Genomic DNA, 17,085 nt, shown 5'->3' on the forward strand with positions numbered 1-17,085 from the left:
AAAGAACTGAAAACATATTTTGATTGAGGAAGCATTTGTTTTTACTAAACCATGTAATCCATTATTTTCTCAGATGGTTATACAAACAATAACGATATTATGTCATATCCATATCATGGCAGACAACATATGCTCAAGTGTTGGGTTTTCTCAGTTATATTTTGTAGGGTCTTAAACCTACAATGTGAAGTGTCTTGGCATTCATTTTGGTGGCACCATATAAATAAACTGAATTGTAATGAATATAATATCAAGCCCCACACTTCTGCCTTTATATACACTTTATCCAAAATACTGGCTCACACCACCAAATCAATGCACAAAGCCGGGTCCACAAGGACATGGATGAGTGTGTGTGGTGTGAAGGAACTTGACTGACCTGCACTGAACCCTGATCTTGCTTTGTGGACTGAGTTCATTGATTTGTAGGGTGAGCCAATACATGTGACAATTAAAGTGTAAGTAGCTGAAATAATTTTTAACAAACGGGTAAAAGAAGGAAAAAAAAAATCAAAACTGTTGCACTCAAAAAACCTATTGGACAGAGACAGCTTCTTGTAAGATGGTGAGAGAGCTTGTCTTCATTGTTGTTCGTCTTGTGTAAATGTCCAGAAAGCATGGGTCATGGATCATCTGTGGAGACACAGGTAACAACACATTGGTCACTTAAATTATACAAGAAATTCACTAAAAATGGCAACAACAGTTACCTAATTTGAAGTTCTCCACTCAAATTCAGTAAGCTGCTGGAGGAAAGTTGTGACATGAGGGTTAATGTGAACAACCTTTCGCTTCACAGTGGTCCCAGTCTTTCTGCTTGTGCCGACCTTGGAGGTACATTTTGTTCCCTCTTCAGGGTTTATCCTTACAAAAAACCTTAAAGCATGCCACAATAAATAGTAACATACAGTAACATTGAGTTGTGATTTGAAATAATGAGTTACTTAGGGATAATTTATTCATCATCTATCACTATTAGCTAACTGTTCAAATATAGCTCTGAATTAGTTCCAATGTTGCACACGCTGACTCCTGGTATTCCAGGTTCAATACATAGAATGGACCAAAGAAGACATCGCATCAGCAAAGGTGTTCTCTTTGTCCAGCTCAACAATTACACGCCCCTCTGCACTCACCATCCAGCAGGTGGCAGTCATTGAACTTTGTCCTGTATGTATAGGGGCAACATGTTGCAACATAAAATAATTTCAATACTTCACTTCTTCACACTGTCTAGATAGTCATAAAGCAAATAGCTACGTACAGTTAATTATTAATGGCCTTATGCACATAAGTCCGTTTTAACATATTATAATTGTACATAATTGGGAATTATTCTGCACATTAAACACACCTAACAAAGAGTCAGCCCAATTAAATTACCGGAGATGAATCAACTGTATGGTTATTTTGGAGTTTATAGTTTGTGCTGCTGTTAAACTTTACAGTATTGACTTTAGTATTTCTGCTGTTGGTGTAGCTAGACTACTATGTTGATCAGTAATATGTAATTTGAAATTTGATATTGTTACCTTGCTGGGTTCACTGAGACACATGTCCAACAACCTTGGTTTATAAAGGAAATTACAGAAATTTGAGCTACGAAAAAAGAGACTGGATACCGGTGTCCACGAAAAGCTCCTGTGCCAAACAGAAATTTTAATATGGTCTAATCAGCTCTACTTCATAAATGACTTCTTACCAAGCATAATCAGCCTTGGAGTGATTGGCAGGTTGCTCTCTGCTTCAAGGGACATCCTGGTAGATGTTTCCTGCCAGAAAAAGGACCGAGACATTTTATGTAACAAAAAAACCCAACAAAAAACAGGACAGCAAGCAACAGCATTAAACCTAGAGCTGTATGTAAGAAGCTTACATCTGCTAAGACAAAGAGGGAGTCTTCATCTTCCTTGTAATACTTCATCATGAGAAGTATGGTTGCTGTGCCAACCTTGTTGTTGGTCAAAACTCCCTCACTTTCTATCTGCTGGATGAGTGTCCTTATACCAAGGTTCCATTTGAGCTTCTGGCTGGAGAAATAGTTAACAATCCTTCTGCCTTTGGTTATGAGGGCCTGACCTAAGCGCTCACTGATATCGATGCCTGTGAATTTGTAAAAGTGGTTCGAAAGACCTTTCTGAGTAAACAAGAATGGCCACTGCTCCTGAATTACAGCTACTGAAAGTGAGGGACAACTGTTGATAAGCTGGCGCTGAGAAATATATGTGAGGCACATGAAGTCATCCACATCAGGTCTCTCCACAGCTCCAGGTCCTTCTGAATTAAAAATTGTTAACAAGATGTGCTTCTTTTCCTCTGAAGAAGCTGGGGTTTCCCCCTCAGGAAGTTCAACTGGTTGCCAATTTATACAACTGTAGCTATCAACAAGGCATCTAACTTTTTTAGGTGAGGTTGCATTACTGTTGGGACTGTAGTCTTCCTCATTCCTGGTTCTCTTTGTTTGACGAAGTCTATGTGTTGTATTATCTCGATTAACATGTTCAACTCTAGATTTGATGCTTCTTAGTAGTGAATAATGTCCACAACCCAGTCTTTCTCCCTTTTCAGTAAAATCTGCAAATGTTTGAGGGTATCTGTTTACAATGATTTTAGCAACTTCTTCACAAGATGCACGTTTAGGGTTCCTGCAGTGAACTTGCATGGCTTCCACAACAATTCTAACCATACTTCTCCTGTCCTCTGGATGAGCTCTGTCCCCTCTTGTGATTGCATGCGACAGTCGGAGTGGAAATCTTTCCCAAGGAATCTGTAAGTGTGAGACCCAAGAGCTGGAGTAATGGTTGTACATAGTGGTGGACGTGGAGGAGGAGGGGTGGACGTGGATGGCTTGATGTTTCAGCTGATGCAGCAGGGCAAGGCTCCAGAGTAATGGTGTCATTCAGGTTCTCTGGTCTGTTGCCATCTAAACAAATAAATAAATAAAGATCATTGGAAAAGTTACCTTAAAAAGCTACTACGTCAACAAATATGTCCTCACTAAAAGATGAACGCTTCAATTAGGATTGAGTACTAACGGCAAGGCAGTTTTTTGGGACCTTGTCTGAAGATGAAAAGAAGCAATCCCAGGACTGCAAAAGAACTACAAACTCAAGGTCTTGCATTGAAAAGACCTTGAGTCAATATATTTTACAGTATGTCACAATTTCAAACCCTTAGTTGTACCACTACCAATGAAAGGTTAATGGTGTTAGATTTAGTGTCTACTTTTGTTTATGTTTTCCGTGTTAAGTATCTACCAGACAATGTGAGCCCCAAAACACTCTTCAATATTATACTGTCAAAGTACATGTGTAGTATGGTGAAGAGAAAAAAAAGCTAATCAAGCTAATCAGTGACATATGAGTCTATGAGTGACCTTCAAATCATAGACTCAAGTCTATGATTTGTACAGAACCTACACAAACCTCCTTTAAATGCAAGAAGTAGTTTACGTATTTGAATTGGTGTGAGAAAGGGTTTGAGATCTTCCGCCTCCACAAACACTTTTACTTTTTTGTTGTACACCAATAACGTCCGTCAGATGTTCTACAATGCAGATTATTTTCTCTCTGTCTAGTGTCGGCAGGAGGCTTGTGAGTTCCTCTTCAATTTCCATCCCTGAAAGAGAATTAAGAGGAAACTGAATGGTGTAGGGAGACAACAAAAAGGCCTGCCATGTTATAAAGTGGTGGTGGGTAATAATCCATCAGACTGTCAGCATTTACACAAACACTTCTTTCTGTAGGGCAACGCAAGCAGTGAAGTCCAAGGTCAATGAGGAGTACTGAGTGATGCAACTCGAGCACAAAGTACAATTCAGAATCGTTAACAAGTATAACAGCTATCTTCCCAAAAACCAAGCCATCATCAGTGTCATCTACAATGGAAACAGCCTTTGACATACTTGGTACCTTTGTAGACAACTGCTGACACATCCAAAGTTTGCCACAGCTTCTTGAATGAGAGCGTTGTAAAGATGAGGATTCTAATCACTTGTTTCTCCAATCATTTGAACTATAGGTGGAAACATTTGGCCCACTGAGAGGTAGGACTGCAGTAACTGATGCCGTTCAGTCTTGCATAAGTTGACAAAGTTATGCAAGACTGAACTTGTACATGCTTTGAAATATGAGTGCTTGCTCTCAAACCTAAGGGTGCACAAACGAATGAGTGGTCCAAAGTGAAGGATAAGCTCTGCATAATGTAACAAATAGTGATGTTTTGCTTTTAAAGCTTTGTCAGGAAACCTACTGTGTCTCAGATATATATAGTCCTCTATGAAAAAAGTTCTTGATTGATTTTGTCCACTTCTGCTTGTGGAATATTAAATGAAGACAGTTTGTCAGACAGTACTGCAAGAACATCGTGCATTGCACAGCTGAGAAGATCCTGAAATTCCTCTATGATGCTCTGTATAGTGCTGGTTGGTAAGAGCATTTCAGCCTGCATTTTTAAATTACACAAAGCCAACTGTCTTCTAATAGATTAACTGTGTCCTGTCCTTGTATTATGGCAAATTCCTCAATTTCTTGTTGCCCTTGACTGCTGAACTGTCTACTTATGTTTTCGAGAAATACGGCTGGAAAATGTTCGGACACTGAAGTATTTAGAGCAATCTTCAAATGGACATAATACTTTTTTCCCGTCTTTGATGTGAAATCTGAGATGGGCACAGAGTTGTAAAGTTTTGTGCAGCATACCCACATCCAGGAACTTGACAGCTGAGGTCACCAGTGAACTTATAAAATTCCTCCTCAGTGGTCTCCCTTCTTGTTCTGTGATTCCTAGGCATATGTGAATAAAAGGCAGAAAATGTTCTGAAAGTGGCAGGACAGTTCTCAGTTCCACAAGAAAGCCTATAGTTAGCTACATGTTTGTGGCTTTTAACATGCAAACTGAACAATATAAATTTGTGTGCACAGAAGCCACAAAATTTACAAATACACATAGTTGCAAAAAGTTCAATGACCAATTACCTTTACTAAATGACATATGCATTGCAAAAAAAATAAAAGAAATAAGAGTATTGTCAATAGGGACCAATTCCCAGTTTTTACATGATCAAAATTATTAACAAAAGGCTTCAATAAACAGAAAATGTGTGCTGAGAAAAGACAAGAGAGCAGTGCACAAAAATGAAAAGATATTTGAGCTCGACGCTTTAATGGGTTTAACATGACTTAGTCAGCACTCCGCACCGTACAGGTAGTACAAGCACACCTGAAAACACTGACCAGCTAACAGCTTTAAGCATTTGGGCGCAACCTCGGTAGTTCACCGATTCACCTGTTGCAAACGTCCAACTTTCTATCAAGTCTCATAAATCCATCGGCAACTATTACCTAACTAGTCTTTTGAGTCTCCACATTCATAGATATTGATATTTTGTCTTAGCATTTGAATGAAAATAACCTGGTAGGGTAGCTTAAAAGTCAAAACAAACAGTAATAAGAACGCATTTCTGACTTCTCTCGAATAAGTGAAAAAACACTTACCTTCAGACTGATTAGCTGGTGTCAATCCAACTTTAATGTTTCCCATGTCAGTCCATTTTAGGGAAAAAGTGTTAAGTTTAGTTGTTTCATTTACTTTTGAGATACTCCCTCATGGACGAGAAATTTGGAGTCTAGCAGAGTTGTCACGAATAGTATACGATCTTCAGATATAATCCAATCAACCTTGCATTTAACCTGACTGAACTCCATCCAGTTACCTCTGACTACTTCTAAGTTGCACATGTTAACGGTCCGTAAATTGTCTCTGTTGTTCTTCCACCATCTCATCATCACTCTGTGCTGCAGCGAACTGGATGTGTGGCACAGAATAGTTGATGGCCATGTTGTTCTCCTGCTTTGCAGCTTTGTTTGAGTCTGAATTGCGTCTTAAACGTGCAAAACTAAGAAAAGCAGATAAATATTTTCTTCTTCTTGTTATTTAATGGTGGTTGGCAACCAGCGAAAGGAGCATTAGCCGCCTCGATCAATATCTTCTATCCGCCATTGTTGTTTTGAAAGTGTGCGCCATACGTCACGTTGTACGTCAGGTAAAGGTGTGGTCTCGACTAATGCTCTCGCATTGAGATGTGTAACCAGTGCTACACACACCTGTCGCATAACACGCTTTAAAAACGTAACATTCGCTTTAAAAACACAACCCAACGCGCTAAACATGAACAAACAAAAACACCCGTGTTACATTATCATGTATATCCAGGACATCTCTTCTGAATCAAGATGAAGTGGTGCTACAAGGAGAGTGCATTTTATAGCAGTCTGGCCTGCCACAAAATGCACCGCTAAAAATACAGTTTCTGCTTGTCCCAGAATTTATTAAATTTGAGAGTGAAGTTGTAGGACTGATGCTGGTTAGTGGTGTAGGTTTCATGGATTTGACACCTGAACTTGTGTAAAATGACCACCAGAGCATATTCCGAGACTTCTGGTTAGTTCACTGTAGTTAGGAAATCAGTCTAAGTATACGTTACCTAGTAAGTATACTACTAATGCTTCTTGGGGACTACATTGGCCCCGCTTTAGTATATAGAAGTATACTTGAAATGAACTTTTAGATGTACTTTTGTTCACTATAACTGTACTAGCATAATGTCCTTTCCAGTCTATAAGAGTATACTTAAAATATACTCTACTCTAACACAATACTAAACTTACAAGTATACTATTGATTTACTTTTTAGTTTATATTTGGCTTACTTCTGGTTGAAACATAGTAATTAAAATCCAGTTGAAACATATTTTTCACATGTAACTAATCACTCCATTCCCCAGACAGTCAGATAATAGTTCCAACTATCAGAAGGCTTCCTTTGCAGAGAACTACACTCATAGTTCACGTACCAGAATTATATTGCAAACACAGGGTTCGTACGCCTTTTTCAGGGTCAAATTCAAGCACTTTTTAAGCACTTTCAAGGTCCCTTTTCAAGCTTTTCCAGCACCCCCCCCCCCCCCGCCCGCCCAAAAAAAAAAAAGAAAGAAAAGAATGCATGTTTCAATTCGCATCACCTCAGTAAGACCATGTGAAAAGACACCTTTGCTCCCCTTTTGTTAAGACATAGAAAAATACCCCACATAAAAATACTGCAAAAGGAAACGTCCGCCTTATATACATAGTGTATAAACTCAAAATGCACATTTCACTTAAAAATTAAGATGTGAAAATGTGAACAAATCAACTTGTTAGATATTCTTCTCCTCTTGAAAAAACAACAACAAAAAAAAACAAAACAGAAATAAGTCTTCTCATCAGATATTGATGCTTCTTTCCTGTGTGACAAAAATAGATGTTTGTTTTTTTAAGTTAATTCCCAATAAAACTGTTTTATTGCTAACTACATTGCTGTCTGTATTATTGCTGAAGTCCTAAATGATCACCTTTAAAGTGTTTGTGCTAATAACATGTCAGACAGGCATGGAGAACAGCACTGACTGAGAGGCTTTGAACAGATCACATAGTTCAATTCAACATATAAGACTTTAAGAATGCACAAGCATCTACTTAAAATCTAATTTATCATCCGTGATATTATTATGTACAATTCCAATGTATTTTGTTCATCTCCCTTAAATAAACAGGCAGCCTTAAAGTATGAAATATTCATATACAAATACATATAAATGTGTGTACTGTCTGAGTGGCTGATAGTGCCCCACAGGCCTCAGTGTGAGCTTGAAGACATTTATAATGTTTAAGGAGTTTAATGTGTAGGTGCTGACGATAAACACATTTTGAATGAAAGCCGGGGAACTTCGGTAGCACAGAAACAAGTGGCTATTCTTTGTGACCATATGGATCGGTCCCTCATATTACCATTGTTTCACCCAAAGGCACCAAGTTAATACTTAAAAATGCTGCAGCAATACACACAAATATAAACAGTACTTGGTGACAACTTTGCTTTTAGCCTTTAACCCTCTGGTGTCCAGGGTATAATTGGTCGTTTTTGACTACTTTTGATTTGGCCTCTATATTTCACCTTTACCTTTCACCTTTATTTCAGCACAATTTATCTAAATTCAGACATAATTTAAAATACGAGTAAAAAGTGATATTTTTGACTGTAAAAACCACAAGCATGTTTAAGGAATCATTTTCATAACTTGAAATGCAAATTGTACATTTTTTTAAAAATATGCACAAGTTTTGCAAACAACAAAGTTATATGGTACTATTTACCTTAAAACAAATGCAGCCAAGGCTCAGACGTTTTTTATATAACCATTTAAAACTATTTACAGAACAATCAGGTGCTCTGCGTCAAATAAGAAGGCACACAAATTATTTATGCAACTCCAAAAAATAGTTTGTGTCCACTATAACACAGAGGAGAACAGCACAGGGATCAACCTGCAGGTTTGACGGCAGGTGTGTCACTCAGCGTTTACACTGCAATCTGCCTTTGGTGGCTTTTTTGCAGCAACTGTGACATTCACTAGTAGAACTGACACACAAAACAAAAACTACACACTAACTACACAAGACAACACACTAACTTGAGACTCCAAACACGGCAAACGTCACAAATCTCTCACGTATCAAAACTCTCTGTCTTTTGCTCACTCGCTCTCTCTCTCTTTCGCCGGTCACTCCTAAAACTTCCCCCTCTTCCCTAACGACCAAATTGCACATGTTGCCATATCATTTTTTGATTGGTCAACATGGTACATTTTTCCACCAATAGGGAAGGAGTGTTTTTCTTTTTTTTTTCACTCACAAGCAAAGCGTGTTTGCTAGCGCTCTCCATAAAACGCCGTTTTTACCGTTTCTTCCCGAGTAAACGCCACTGTTTTATTAAAAACAAAAAACACCGGTTTTACGTGGCCTATCAACACAGTTTAAACACTGGTATATATCTTGAAGTCCGCACGTTCGACCCAAGTTGAAATGGAGACTCTGGGTCGACCCCAGAGGGTTAATCAGAAAGCCTTAAGTTAGCTAGTTATGTATCGGGCTAATGTTTAAAGCTTTCACTTGAGTAAATTAACTCATATCACTGCTAAGTAATGTTAGCTAAGTTCACAGCATATTCCATAATAGCGCTGCCATACTGCATCACACTCAGTGCATTTCAATCATTTCTCCAGCGAGTTTGATAGCTAGCAAAATAATAACCATAATTTTAAAAAATTGCATGCGTAACGTACACGTACTGGAAAATTATTTACTAGCACTCACCTATCATGCGACTGGAGAGCGCAAACTCCGCCACTGTCGTTTTCCATCATACACTCATTTAAACAGCAACCTACAGGTATGTTAGCACACTCATCCCCGACTGGCCGAGGGAGGGGCGGGGTCACACGTTGAAACAGACGCAAGGAAGCCCAGGCGGGGAAATTTTGCTTTTACATTTTGCGACTCATTTTTATTTCTCTATCTGATAAGAAAACTATTTAATCAGATAGTTATTTGTGGTGAATGAAATACAGTTACATTTTCAAGCACTTTCAAGCACCACATCTGAAATTCAAGCACTTTCCCAACCTTGAAAAGACAACATTAAAATTCAAGCATTTTCAAGGATTTCAAGCACCCGTACGAACCCTGCAAACAGGTGAGAAAATGATTTGAGAGTTGAGGTTTATTAACTATTAACCCTTTTCACTCATGGTTTAAACATTTTTTTTTTTTTATCCCACTTACTCTGTTCAGAAGGTAAAAGACATTACACAAGAATTTGTGACAAATTCTTGTTTAAAACATCAATTATTTGTTTCATAGTTGTTTTAATTTTACAGTTAAAGCACTGCAATGCTTGCTGGGTATTTCGTGGTACTTCTTAGTATACTTCAGTTATACTTCAAATACTTCAAATAGTGTAGCTGCAACTTACTCCTTAAGTTAAAAATGATGCTGTATATTGTAGTTTACATGTGATACTACTCTCACAATGAATTGCATTTTATGGTAATACACTCTGAATGAGGATTTAGGTAATTACACTTAGATCTACAGTAGAAAACAACAGAAATCCGGATGGTGTAATAGTATAATCTCAGTAACATCACCAATTGTTACATTTGCTGTATTTTACAGCTGTTTCCATGAGTACGGTGAGTTACCGTAAAAATAATGTAATCTCATGGAATTTTCCCACAATTACTTGCAAATTACAGTACTAAACTGCAAACATCCTTTAGAGTTTTTTACTGTTGATTTTGCAGTACTAAGCTATGGAAATTACTGCAAAGGCTAACAGTGTAAATGTTAATGGTGGGAACTGTAACTTTAATTTTTATATTTAAACTCGCATAACAATATTCCCAAAAAATCAATAAGCCTAAGTAACAGTGAAACTTTTGGCTATGTAAAACATTTTTCAAGCATGGTAAAGTTTATTCGACATCCAGTGTCTACAAATTGCTTTTAAATAAGGCCAAAACCTGTGGCACAAGTGGCAATGCAATCATCAACATGTTTGGAAAATACATTGTACTCGTGGAAGTGCCCAGGCACACGCAACGTTCCAAAACATGTAGAGGATATGAGGTAGTCTGCTTTTACTACTTCAACCTTCATGGTACCAGTCGGAATTTCCCACCCGACCCAAAACCTCATCAGCTGGCTGAGCTGGAATGGAGTGGCTGTAAAAATAATCAATGCATTAGAAATCCAATTAGATTCAAATTTTGAATCACAATGCAATTACACTTGCCTGTTTCAATGTAGGTCTTCAGAAATCCCACTGTTTGCATTTGGATGCTTAGTGGGTAAGGTGGATCATCATCATCTTCATCATCGCCCTCATCTCCTGGCCAAACAATGTGGCTAAGAACAGCCTAAAACGAGATTTCAGAGACACACTTAAGAATGCAACTGCCTTAAAAACAGTTTTTTTACATGTTAAATTTGTGAAGGGACTTTTTTCCGACACTTGGCATTTATATATGGTGTATTCTATGGGGTGCTCATGATGGCACTGGATTATCTGGCAGCCTTTAAAAGAATTTGCCTCAGGATGAATAAAGTATTATCAATCAATCATTTTGTCTCACTTAACGTATAATGGTAAAAGGAGTGATTCTTACTTTTCTACTCTCCCAGACCCTTCAAAGTTTTTTCTACAACAATTATCATTCTCCCTATCACATTCTTATTTTCAGTACTCCCTACCAAACATTCATACAGAGTGGGGAGCCAGGGATCTTAACTGCTGATCAGTAGATGACCTGCTCTACCTCCTGAGCTACAGCCTCCCCTAAAAGCAGCATTACCTGTCATGCCATCTAGCATTGTCATGGTAGTCGGCATCTTAGAAATGCATTGAAATACCTGTGCAGTAAGAATGCTGTCTTCATGCTCGGGAAAGACCACTGAGGCTGTGTCAGGTCTTTATTGAAGCATAGTCAACAATCCGGTGTCCTTCAGACCTTTTCTGATGTGTTTTGTCTGCCTTTTAGTTTGGCCTATCACCTAAAATAATAATTAAAAATAACCACATTATATGTGCTTAGGTGATGACAATCTAAAAACAATTTTTAAAGGGCAATCTTACTGCATGATGGAGAAGCTGTTCGAACAGCCATCTGCGGTTTTCTGCACTGACGGGTGGCAAGTCCCAGGAAATGGCCAAATTGTTAATGTCATCCTTCTGCTGCTCAGTAAGGTGTTTATTACTATCAAGCTTATAGAGGAGAAAAATTCCATTTTAGTATGATGCAAATATATTGCCTAAAAAATCTGCATTTTCTTGAGGGGGGGGGGGATTTACATTTATATAAAAATGAGTTAATTTAAATTATGATTTCACTAAGGCTTGAAGTAAATTGGTATTCACCATGCAAATTGTAGAACGAATATCTAGATCTGGCACATCATCGAGCTGGACAGTGACAGTGTCTCTATCAGCATGGACCAACATGTGAATAATAGCCTTGCTGAGGCCATGCAATCGTGGCCCATCATTCAAAAATGAATGCCCAATCATTCTGCCTGCTACCACAAATAAGTCACTGTCTGTCAAAATCTGAGAAGTAGAAGGCACTAGATGGTTCTCTTGTCCCTCAAAGAGAAGGGTCATGTTGGCTGCACCTGGAGAAGAACAGTACAAGCAAAATAAAAAAGCTATAGCTTTATCTATTGACGTAAGTAGTTGATTAATGAAGTTGTCAAACATGATGGAAATACTTCAATGGTATCTTTTTTTTTTATTTCTGGAGTAAATTTTTAGATGGATTATTTTAAAAACTCATCTCACATTAATTAAGAAAAGGATATAGAAACATACTGCTATGGATGTTAAAGCCATGTTGCAACTTTAGCATTGCCATGCTGAAAAAATGTCTCTGGACCCCAGTGCCAACAGCTGTGTCACCTATTTTAAAATTGGGAAAGAGAAAAAAACAACAACAACACAAGTAAAGTTACAAACTGCTTTACAGCACCCTTTAATGGAAAATTCTCATTTACCAAGTTGGAATGTTAAACAGCCTTTAAAGAAACTAACTGAATCTATGCTTCACCATAAGCATTACCTTGTAAAGAACAACGAAAAGGCCCTGCCCAATCAATCTGTGGTCTTTTGTAGAAAGCAATGATCTCTCGGCTCTGGGATGTTTGATCTTGTCGAATGTCAATAATAGCTGTGATTGTGGGGTTCTCCTCCTTTTCCTTTAAGAGATGCCTCTTAAACAAAACTGCAGCATCTTGGGGATCACTGGCCTTTTTCCACTGTTCTACTAAAAGATAAAGTACATTGTATGCAAAAATAACATTTTGTACTGTAAACCCAGTAAGCCAAAAAATTAAGGCCCAGCACACTTTCTGGTAAGCACGTCAATTTGGCATTTTAAATATACTCTGACATTTGGTATGAAAAGTACCTTCCTTATTGTTGGCTGGGATGTCAGTGTTCATCTCAGCAGCAAAATTGAGAAGTGTGTCTCTGACTTCATGTCCTGTGTGATGCAGGTCATCCACTTCACTTTATCCAAAGTGGTGCAAAAGAAAAAAAAAAAGATCAGTGTTTAAACATATATACACTGATCTATCTATCTATCTATCTATCTATCTATCTATCTATCTATCTATCTATCTATCTATCTAGATAGATAGATAGATGCAGAAATACTGTCAATAAAAGACAAGGTCACCTAAACAATGCACTCTAAAGAAGCAAAAGTATATTGTCAAAATGCCAGGATGAACACTGATAAAAGCTCATCCATGTGGTCAACATGATCATAGAAGATGAACAGGTTAGGTAAGGATGAGCCCCTGCTATGACATGATGCAAAGACAGAAGCAAGAGCAACTATAAATGTGCTACACATAGCATTTGTTTAGTGTTGTCCAACTAAAATGAACTTACCGATCACCACATGTACTGGCATGCAAGACCAAGTCATCTGGAGAATAACGATTTCCACAAACAGGACAAGAAGGCTGAAGAGGATATTGCAATTAAAAAGTGTATTTGTTTTAGTCCAAGCAAAGATGAATAGTCCAAATCTAGCACAGAATGCCACAGGTAATTAGCAAATAATGAAACAGTTGAATAAAGATCTGCTTGGAATTTTGTATTGTCCATATTACAATGTTAAATAAATCTGGGAACTCACCTCCAATTGGACTTCATTCTGATGTGCCTGGTCAGTCATGCTTTCACACGCAGCTTCCTGGTAAAGGAATATAATGTTATATTACACATTTATGGTAGGTACATGCTGCTCACGATTTGTCATTTAGAGCAAACTAGGGGATCAACGCCCCTCATGGGGACACTCCAATAGGGCATAAAGTTTTGGACTCTCCACCAATTGCTCTAAAGAAACGAAGAAGCTTCTCAGATGAGAGGTGGCACATCTTCAAGGAAACTTATAGAAGTCCAGATGCTTTCTTTCCAAACTCTTTAGACTACAATGACTGGGATGACTGAGAAACTTCATAGACATTTAGAGCAAAACTTATGACTGATTTCAGCACATACATTGACTCTGGAAATTCACCCAAAGTAGTCTTGGGTAAAGCATAATATTCTGTCCTTCCATTTTGAAAGTAATAAAAAGAATACAACTTAAAAAGTTTTAGTTTTTAGCAAAGGTGGTAGCAATGTTTGTTTTACTGTTGAATTTGGCTTACTTGTACACAGTTTTCTACGTGACAAACAAGTAGCTGAAGAGGCATAGTCACACCACATTTCTTGCACTGAGACTTCGGCATTTTGCTGAATTCTGCAGCATCATGTGGAAGAGGTGTAGTATCAATTTTTTCTTGGAGAGGGACAATATAAAGTGTATTTTTTCCATTGTTGGTGGCCATCTTGAGTGTCTTGGCTGTGTAGCCTTGTGTTCCCTGAGGTACTAGAGAGAGATTTCTCTGTCCGCTACCACCTAGAATATGGAACAAAAACAAAGTAAAACGCATTCGCAATACAGCAATGTTCTAAAAGTTGAGATCATAAAGTACAAATAAATCCATAACATTATGGAACACTACTCTTGTATAGCAATGTCTTTAAAAACTACCTTGTAGCAACCTATACTTTTCATTTTGAAACAATGCTAAAAATGTTAAATGAATCACTAGACCAAAACAATATTTCATTCATAACTATATTCAGAATATTCAAGTTTTTTAATAAGTGGTGCTGTACTGTTGATGTTATACCTGTAAACAATGGAAGTGTATTGATGTGCATCTTATGCCTTTATTGCTTTTCAATCACAATGCACAAAAAAAAGTGAGTTAATCTAAAAAAAAGACCATGCCTACAAATTTGAAAACTAAATAATAAAAGCCATATCAGTGTTCCATAAGTTATTCTCAGAAGAAGTGTTAGAAATGTTTTAATTAGACACAAAAGCTTCTTCTAAAACTTATCTGGATGCTTTTGGCTCTAAGTAAATGTCTTCTATTAACTCAGATACAAAGTCGGGGAGTTAAAATGACTTACCTCCTGCTTTATACAAGAGCCATCCACCAGTTAGGGCCTTCATCTTCGGATACTCTTCATGCAGAGCTACAGTAATCTAAATTAGGTTTAAAAGAAATCAAACATTTCCTCATGATTAGTTTGTCAAGTCAAATTGTAACATTTTTCAATTTTAATTTTGAAGTTTAAAATTAGATTTTTTCGACAAGATAAAGGCATCTAAAATTGAGAAAAGTACTTCTTCATGATCAGCATTGTCAGCTATGCTGAGAGTTCGCCTTCCAAGTCCAGCTTGAAGAAGCTGTATTTCATTCTTTGGGGTTTTTGTCGTGGAATCAGGCAAAAGACAGAATTGCAACTGAAGGTTGCGAACTGCATGTATGACATTACTAGGAGCTGGGAAAGGCCTCTTTCCTTTGGATTGTCTTCTTTGAAACATTGCTGGAAACGACCTGTAAATAAGATTATACATTTGAGGCATTAAACACTTTGCCAATTTCTTCCAAATTAAAGCAAGACCACTCATCTGATTGGAAACGTACTGCATTACTGTTAAGGTGAAATGTCATAATGATGTTTAAGGAGGATGCAAGTGCATAGGTAATTTGTAGAGCAGGTTGTTTAAATAAAAAGAAGACTCACATAAAAGAGAGTGAGAGTAAAAGCTGAACACACAATAGAGACAAATCATGGATGCAGCATTTTACTTTTGTGCATGCCAGGTTAAAGCCTATGAATTATATTTTTAAAGCAAAACCAAAGAGTAACTCAAAACCAAAGGGTTGCTTGATCCAGTATTCATTATATCCTTGTCAGTACAGATGCTGTGTCTTCTCCAGAATACAGGGAAAAGAATATTAAAAATATGAACAACTGAAATACAAACATAATTATCTGGGCTTCTACTTTACTGAATATCTTAGATTACTGTTCCATAACCCCCCCCCCCCAAAAAAGCAAGGGGTAGCATTACTGGCAAATTTCTTTTTCTTTTTACCTTTGCATTTCTATTTGGGTGCTCACTCTTGGGGTTTGCTGAGGCACTGTTGCTGTAACAGATGTGGTTGCAGTTCCACTCCTAATATCAGACTGGGAAGTTGACAGAATTCCCACAAGATTCAGTATAGCCTTCTCTATTGCAGTCTTTGGCTCCTGTTGAAAATATATTTATATGTTATTGAAGATCTGCATCTTCATTTAAACAATACCATATGGTTTCCCGATATATCCCTATTCCCTATTTCCTTATTAACCTAATATTAAAATAGTTAACAGTATAACTAATAGTCATGAGTGAGAGTTTAAAAGAACACTAAGGAAGCTTGTTAAGCCATAGTTACAGTAGTAGAAGAAAATTGAAATCAAATACTTTATACACGCACATATATTTGTACTGTAAGCGGTAATCTCCTTAAAATGATGTTAACCGATTTTCCGTTAGCAAGTTAGCACAGCGTAACACGTTAGCGCGGTTTGCTCGTTAACGCGTTAGCAGCTACTGAAAGTTAAGCTAGGTCCCCTACCTTTCAGTAGCTACTGAAAGTTGTTGTATACTGTAATTACTGTAGTATTACTCTAACACAAACTCGGGGGTGACCTGGGACCAGTGCTAAGGTCAAGTCAGAGCATTTCAGTTCCAATTATTACCAAAACGACATCTCATCGGGATTAAACTTAAATCCAAACACATAATTCTCCAGGATGCTGATGTTTAAGCAGACAGACCGTGCCACACAGGAGACTATTTGAACGCATGCAACACTAGGGCGAATGTTGAGAGCCCTTTTTAAGCTAGCTTTTGGCACCGTGAAAAATTACAGTGTAGTAACCGAACATGATATTCAAAAATATATGTCTGGACAATTAGCTTGTTCCAGTAAACCATAAATTAAAGCTTACCTGCGCCGCAGAAGCGCCACCGCCGTCCTCCATCTTCAAACTGTGTTACCCTTCCAGGACCTGAAGGTCCGTAAAGCAACCCCCCCACAGCCAAACCCATCTGTTCTCTGATTGGATTGTTTAATTTGTGATTGACATGACATTGACCAATCAGCTTAAAGGAAGAAAAATAGGGTCAAAATTCGTACTTGTAACTTGCAGGGTTTTTTTGGCTAAGTCCACACACAAATCTTTTTTACGCACACACAAATCTTTTTTACACATACAAATCTTTTTTACGCACACACAAATTTGTT

The 17,085-nt window shown here is 37.7% G+C and overlaps 2 protein-coding genes across 8 annotated transcripts; both read right to left on the reverse strand.

Moving 5' to 3' along the window:
- Positions 1 to 395: 395 nt before the first annotated feature.
- LOC120443328 lies at positions 396 to 6,463 on the reverse strand. 6 transcript variants are annotated; one of them, XM_039621763.1, is made up of 4 exons: positions 4,705 to 6,463; positions 1,877 to 2,923; positions 1,703 to 1,772; positions 1,301 to 1,566 (listed from the first exon to the last, which is right to left on the reverse strand). In XM_039621763.1, the coding sequence occupies exons 2-4, from the start codon at positions 2,897 to 2,899 to the stop codon at positions 1,529 to 1,531; spliced, it is 1,131 nt and encodes a 376-aa protein (XP_039477697.1). In that variant the 5' UTR covers positions 2,900 to 2,923; positions 4,705 to 6,463; the 3' UTR covers positions 1,301 to 1,528. The 6 variants fall into 6 exon arrangements, with proteins under 6 accessions (XP_039477698.1, XP_039477697.1, XP_039477695.1 ...); XM_039621761.1 differs by having other exon boundaries at positions 1,877 to 3,618; XM_039621762.1 differs by having other exon boundaries at positions 4,701 to 6,463.
- A 4,206-nt stretch (positions 6,464 to 10,669) lies between these two features.
- On the reverse strand, positions 10,670 to 16,946 carry LOC120443327. 2 transcript variants are annotated; one of them, XM_039621758.1, is made up of 14 exons: positions 16,790 to 16,946; positions 15,888 to 16,042; positions 15,129 to 15,342; positions 14,912 to 14,987; positions 14,098 to 14,348; positions 13,578 to 13,634; positions 13,328 to 13,401; positions 12,840 to 12,940; positions 12,492 to 12,692; positions 12,245 to 12,331; positions 11,795 to 12,048; positions 11,513 to 11,641; positions 11,290 to 11,430; positions 10,670 to 10,796 (listed from the first exon to the last, which is right to left on the reverse strand). In XM_039621758.1, the coding sequence occupies exons 1-13, from the start codon at positions 16,820 to 16,822 to the stop codon at positions 11,350 to 11,352; spliced, it is 1,713 nt and encodes a 570-aa protein (XP_039477692.1). In that variant the 5' UTR covers positions 16,823 to 16,946; the 3' UTR covers positions 10,670 to 10,796; positions 11,290 to 11,349. The 2 variants fall into 2 exon arrangements, with proteins under 2 accessions (XP_039477692.1, XP_039477691.1); XM_039621757.1 differs by having other exon boundaries at positions 12,492 to 12,695.
- Positions 16,947 to 17,085: the final 139 nt, after the last annotated feature.

The sequence above is a fragment of the Oreochromis aureus genome, linkage group 13 (assembly GCF_013358895.1).
Source record: "Oreochromis aureus strain Israel breed Guangdong linkage group 13, ZZ_aureus, whole genome shotgun sequence".
Classification (NCBI taxonomy): domain Eukaryota; kingdom Metazoa; phylum Chordata; class Actinopteri; order Cichliformes; family Cichlidae; genus Oreochromis; species Oreochromis aureus.

Coding starts and splice junctions, on each gene's coding strand:
- LOC120443328 (XM_039621763.1), bottom strand. CDS start 2,899: ATGACACCATTACTCTGGAGCCTTGCCCTGCTGCATCAGCTGAAACAT. Junction 1,773..1,876: donor CCCTCTTTGTCTTAGCAGAT/GTAAGCTTCTTA, acceptor TTTTTCTGGCAG/GAAACATCTACCAGGATGTC. Junction 1,567..1,702: donor TCCAAGGCTGATTATGCTTG/GTAAGAAGTCAT, acceptor TTATAAACCAAG/GTTGTTGGACATGTGTCTCA.
- LOC120443327 (XM_039621757.1), bottom strand. CDS start 16,822: ATGGAGGACGGCGGTGGCGCTTCTGCGGCGCAG. Junction 15,343..15,887: donor ACCCAAATAGAAATGCAAAG/GTAAAAAGAAAA, acceptor TCTTATTTACAG/GTCGTTTCCAGCAATGTTTC. Junction 14,988..15,128: donor ACAATGCTGATCATGAAGAA/GTACTTTTCTCA, acceptor AACCTAATTTAG/ATTACTGTAGCTCTGCATGA.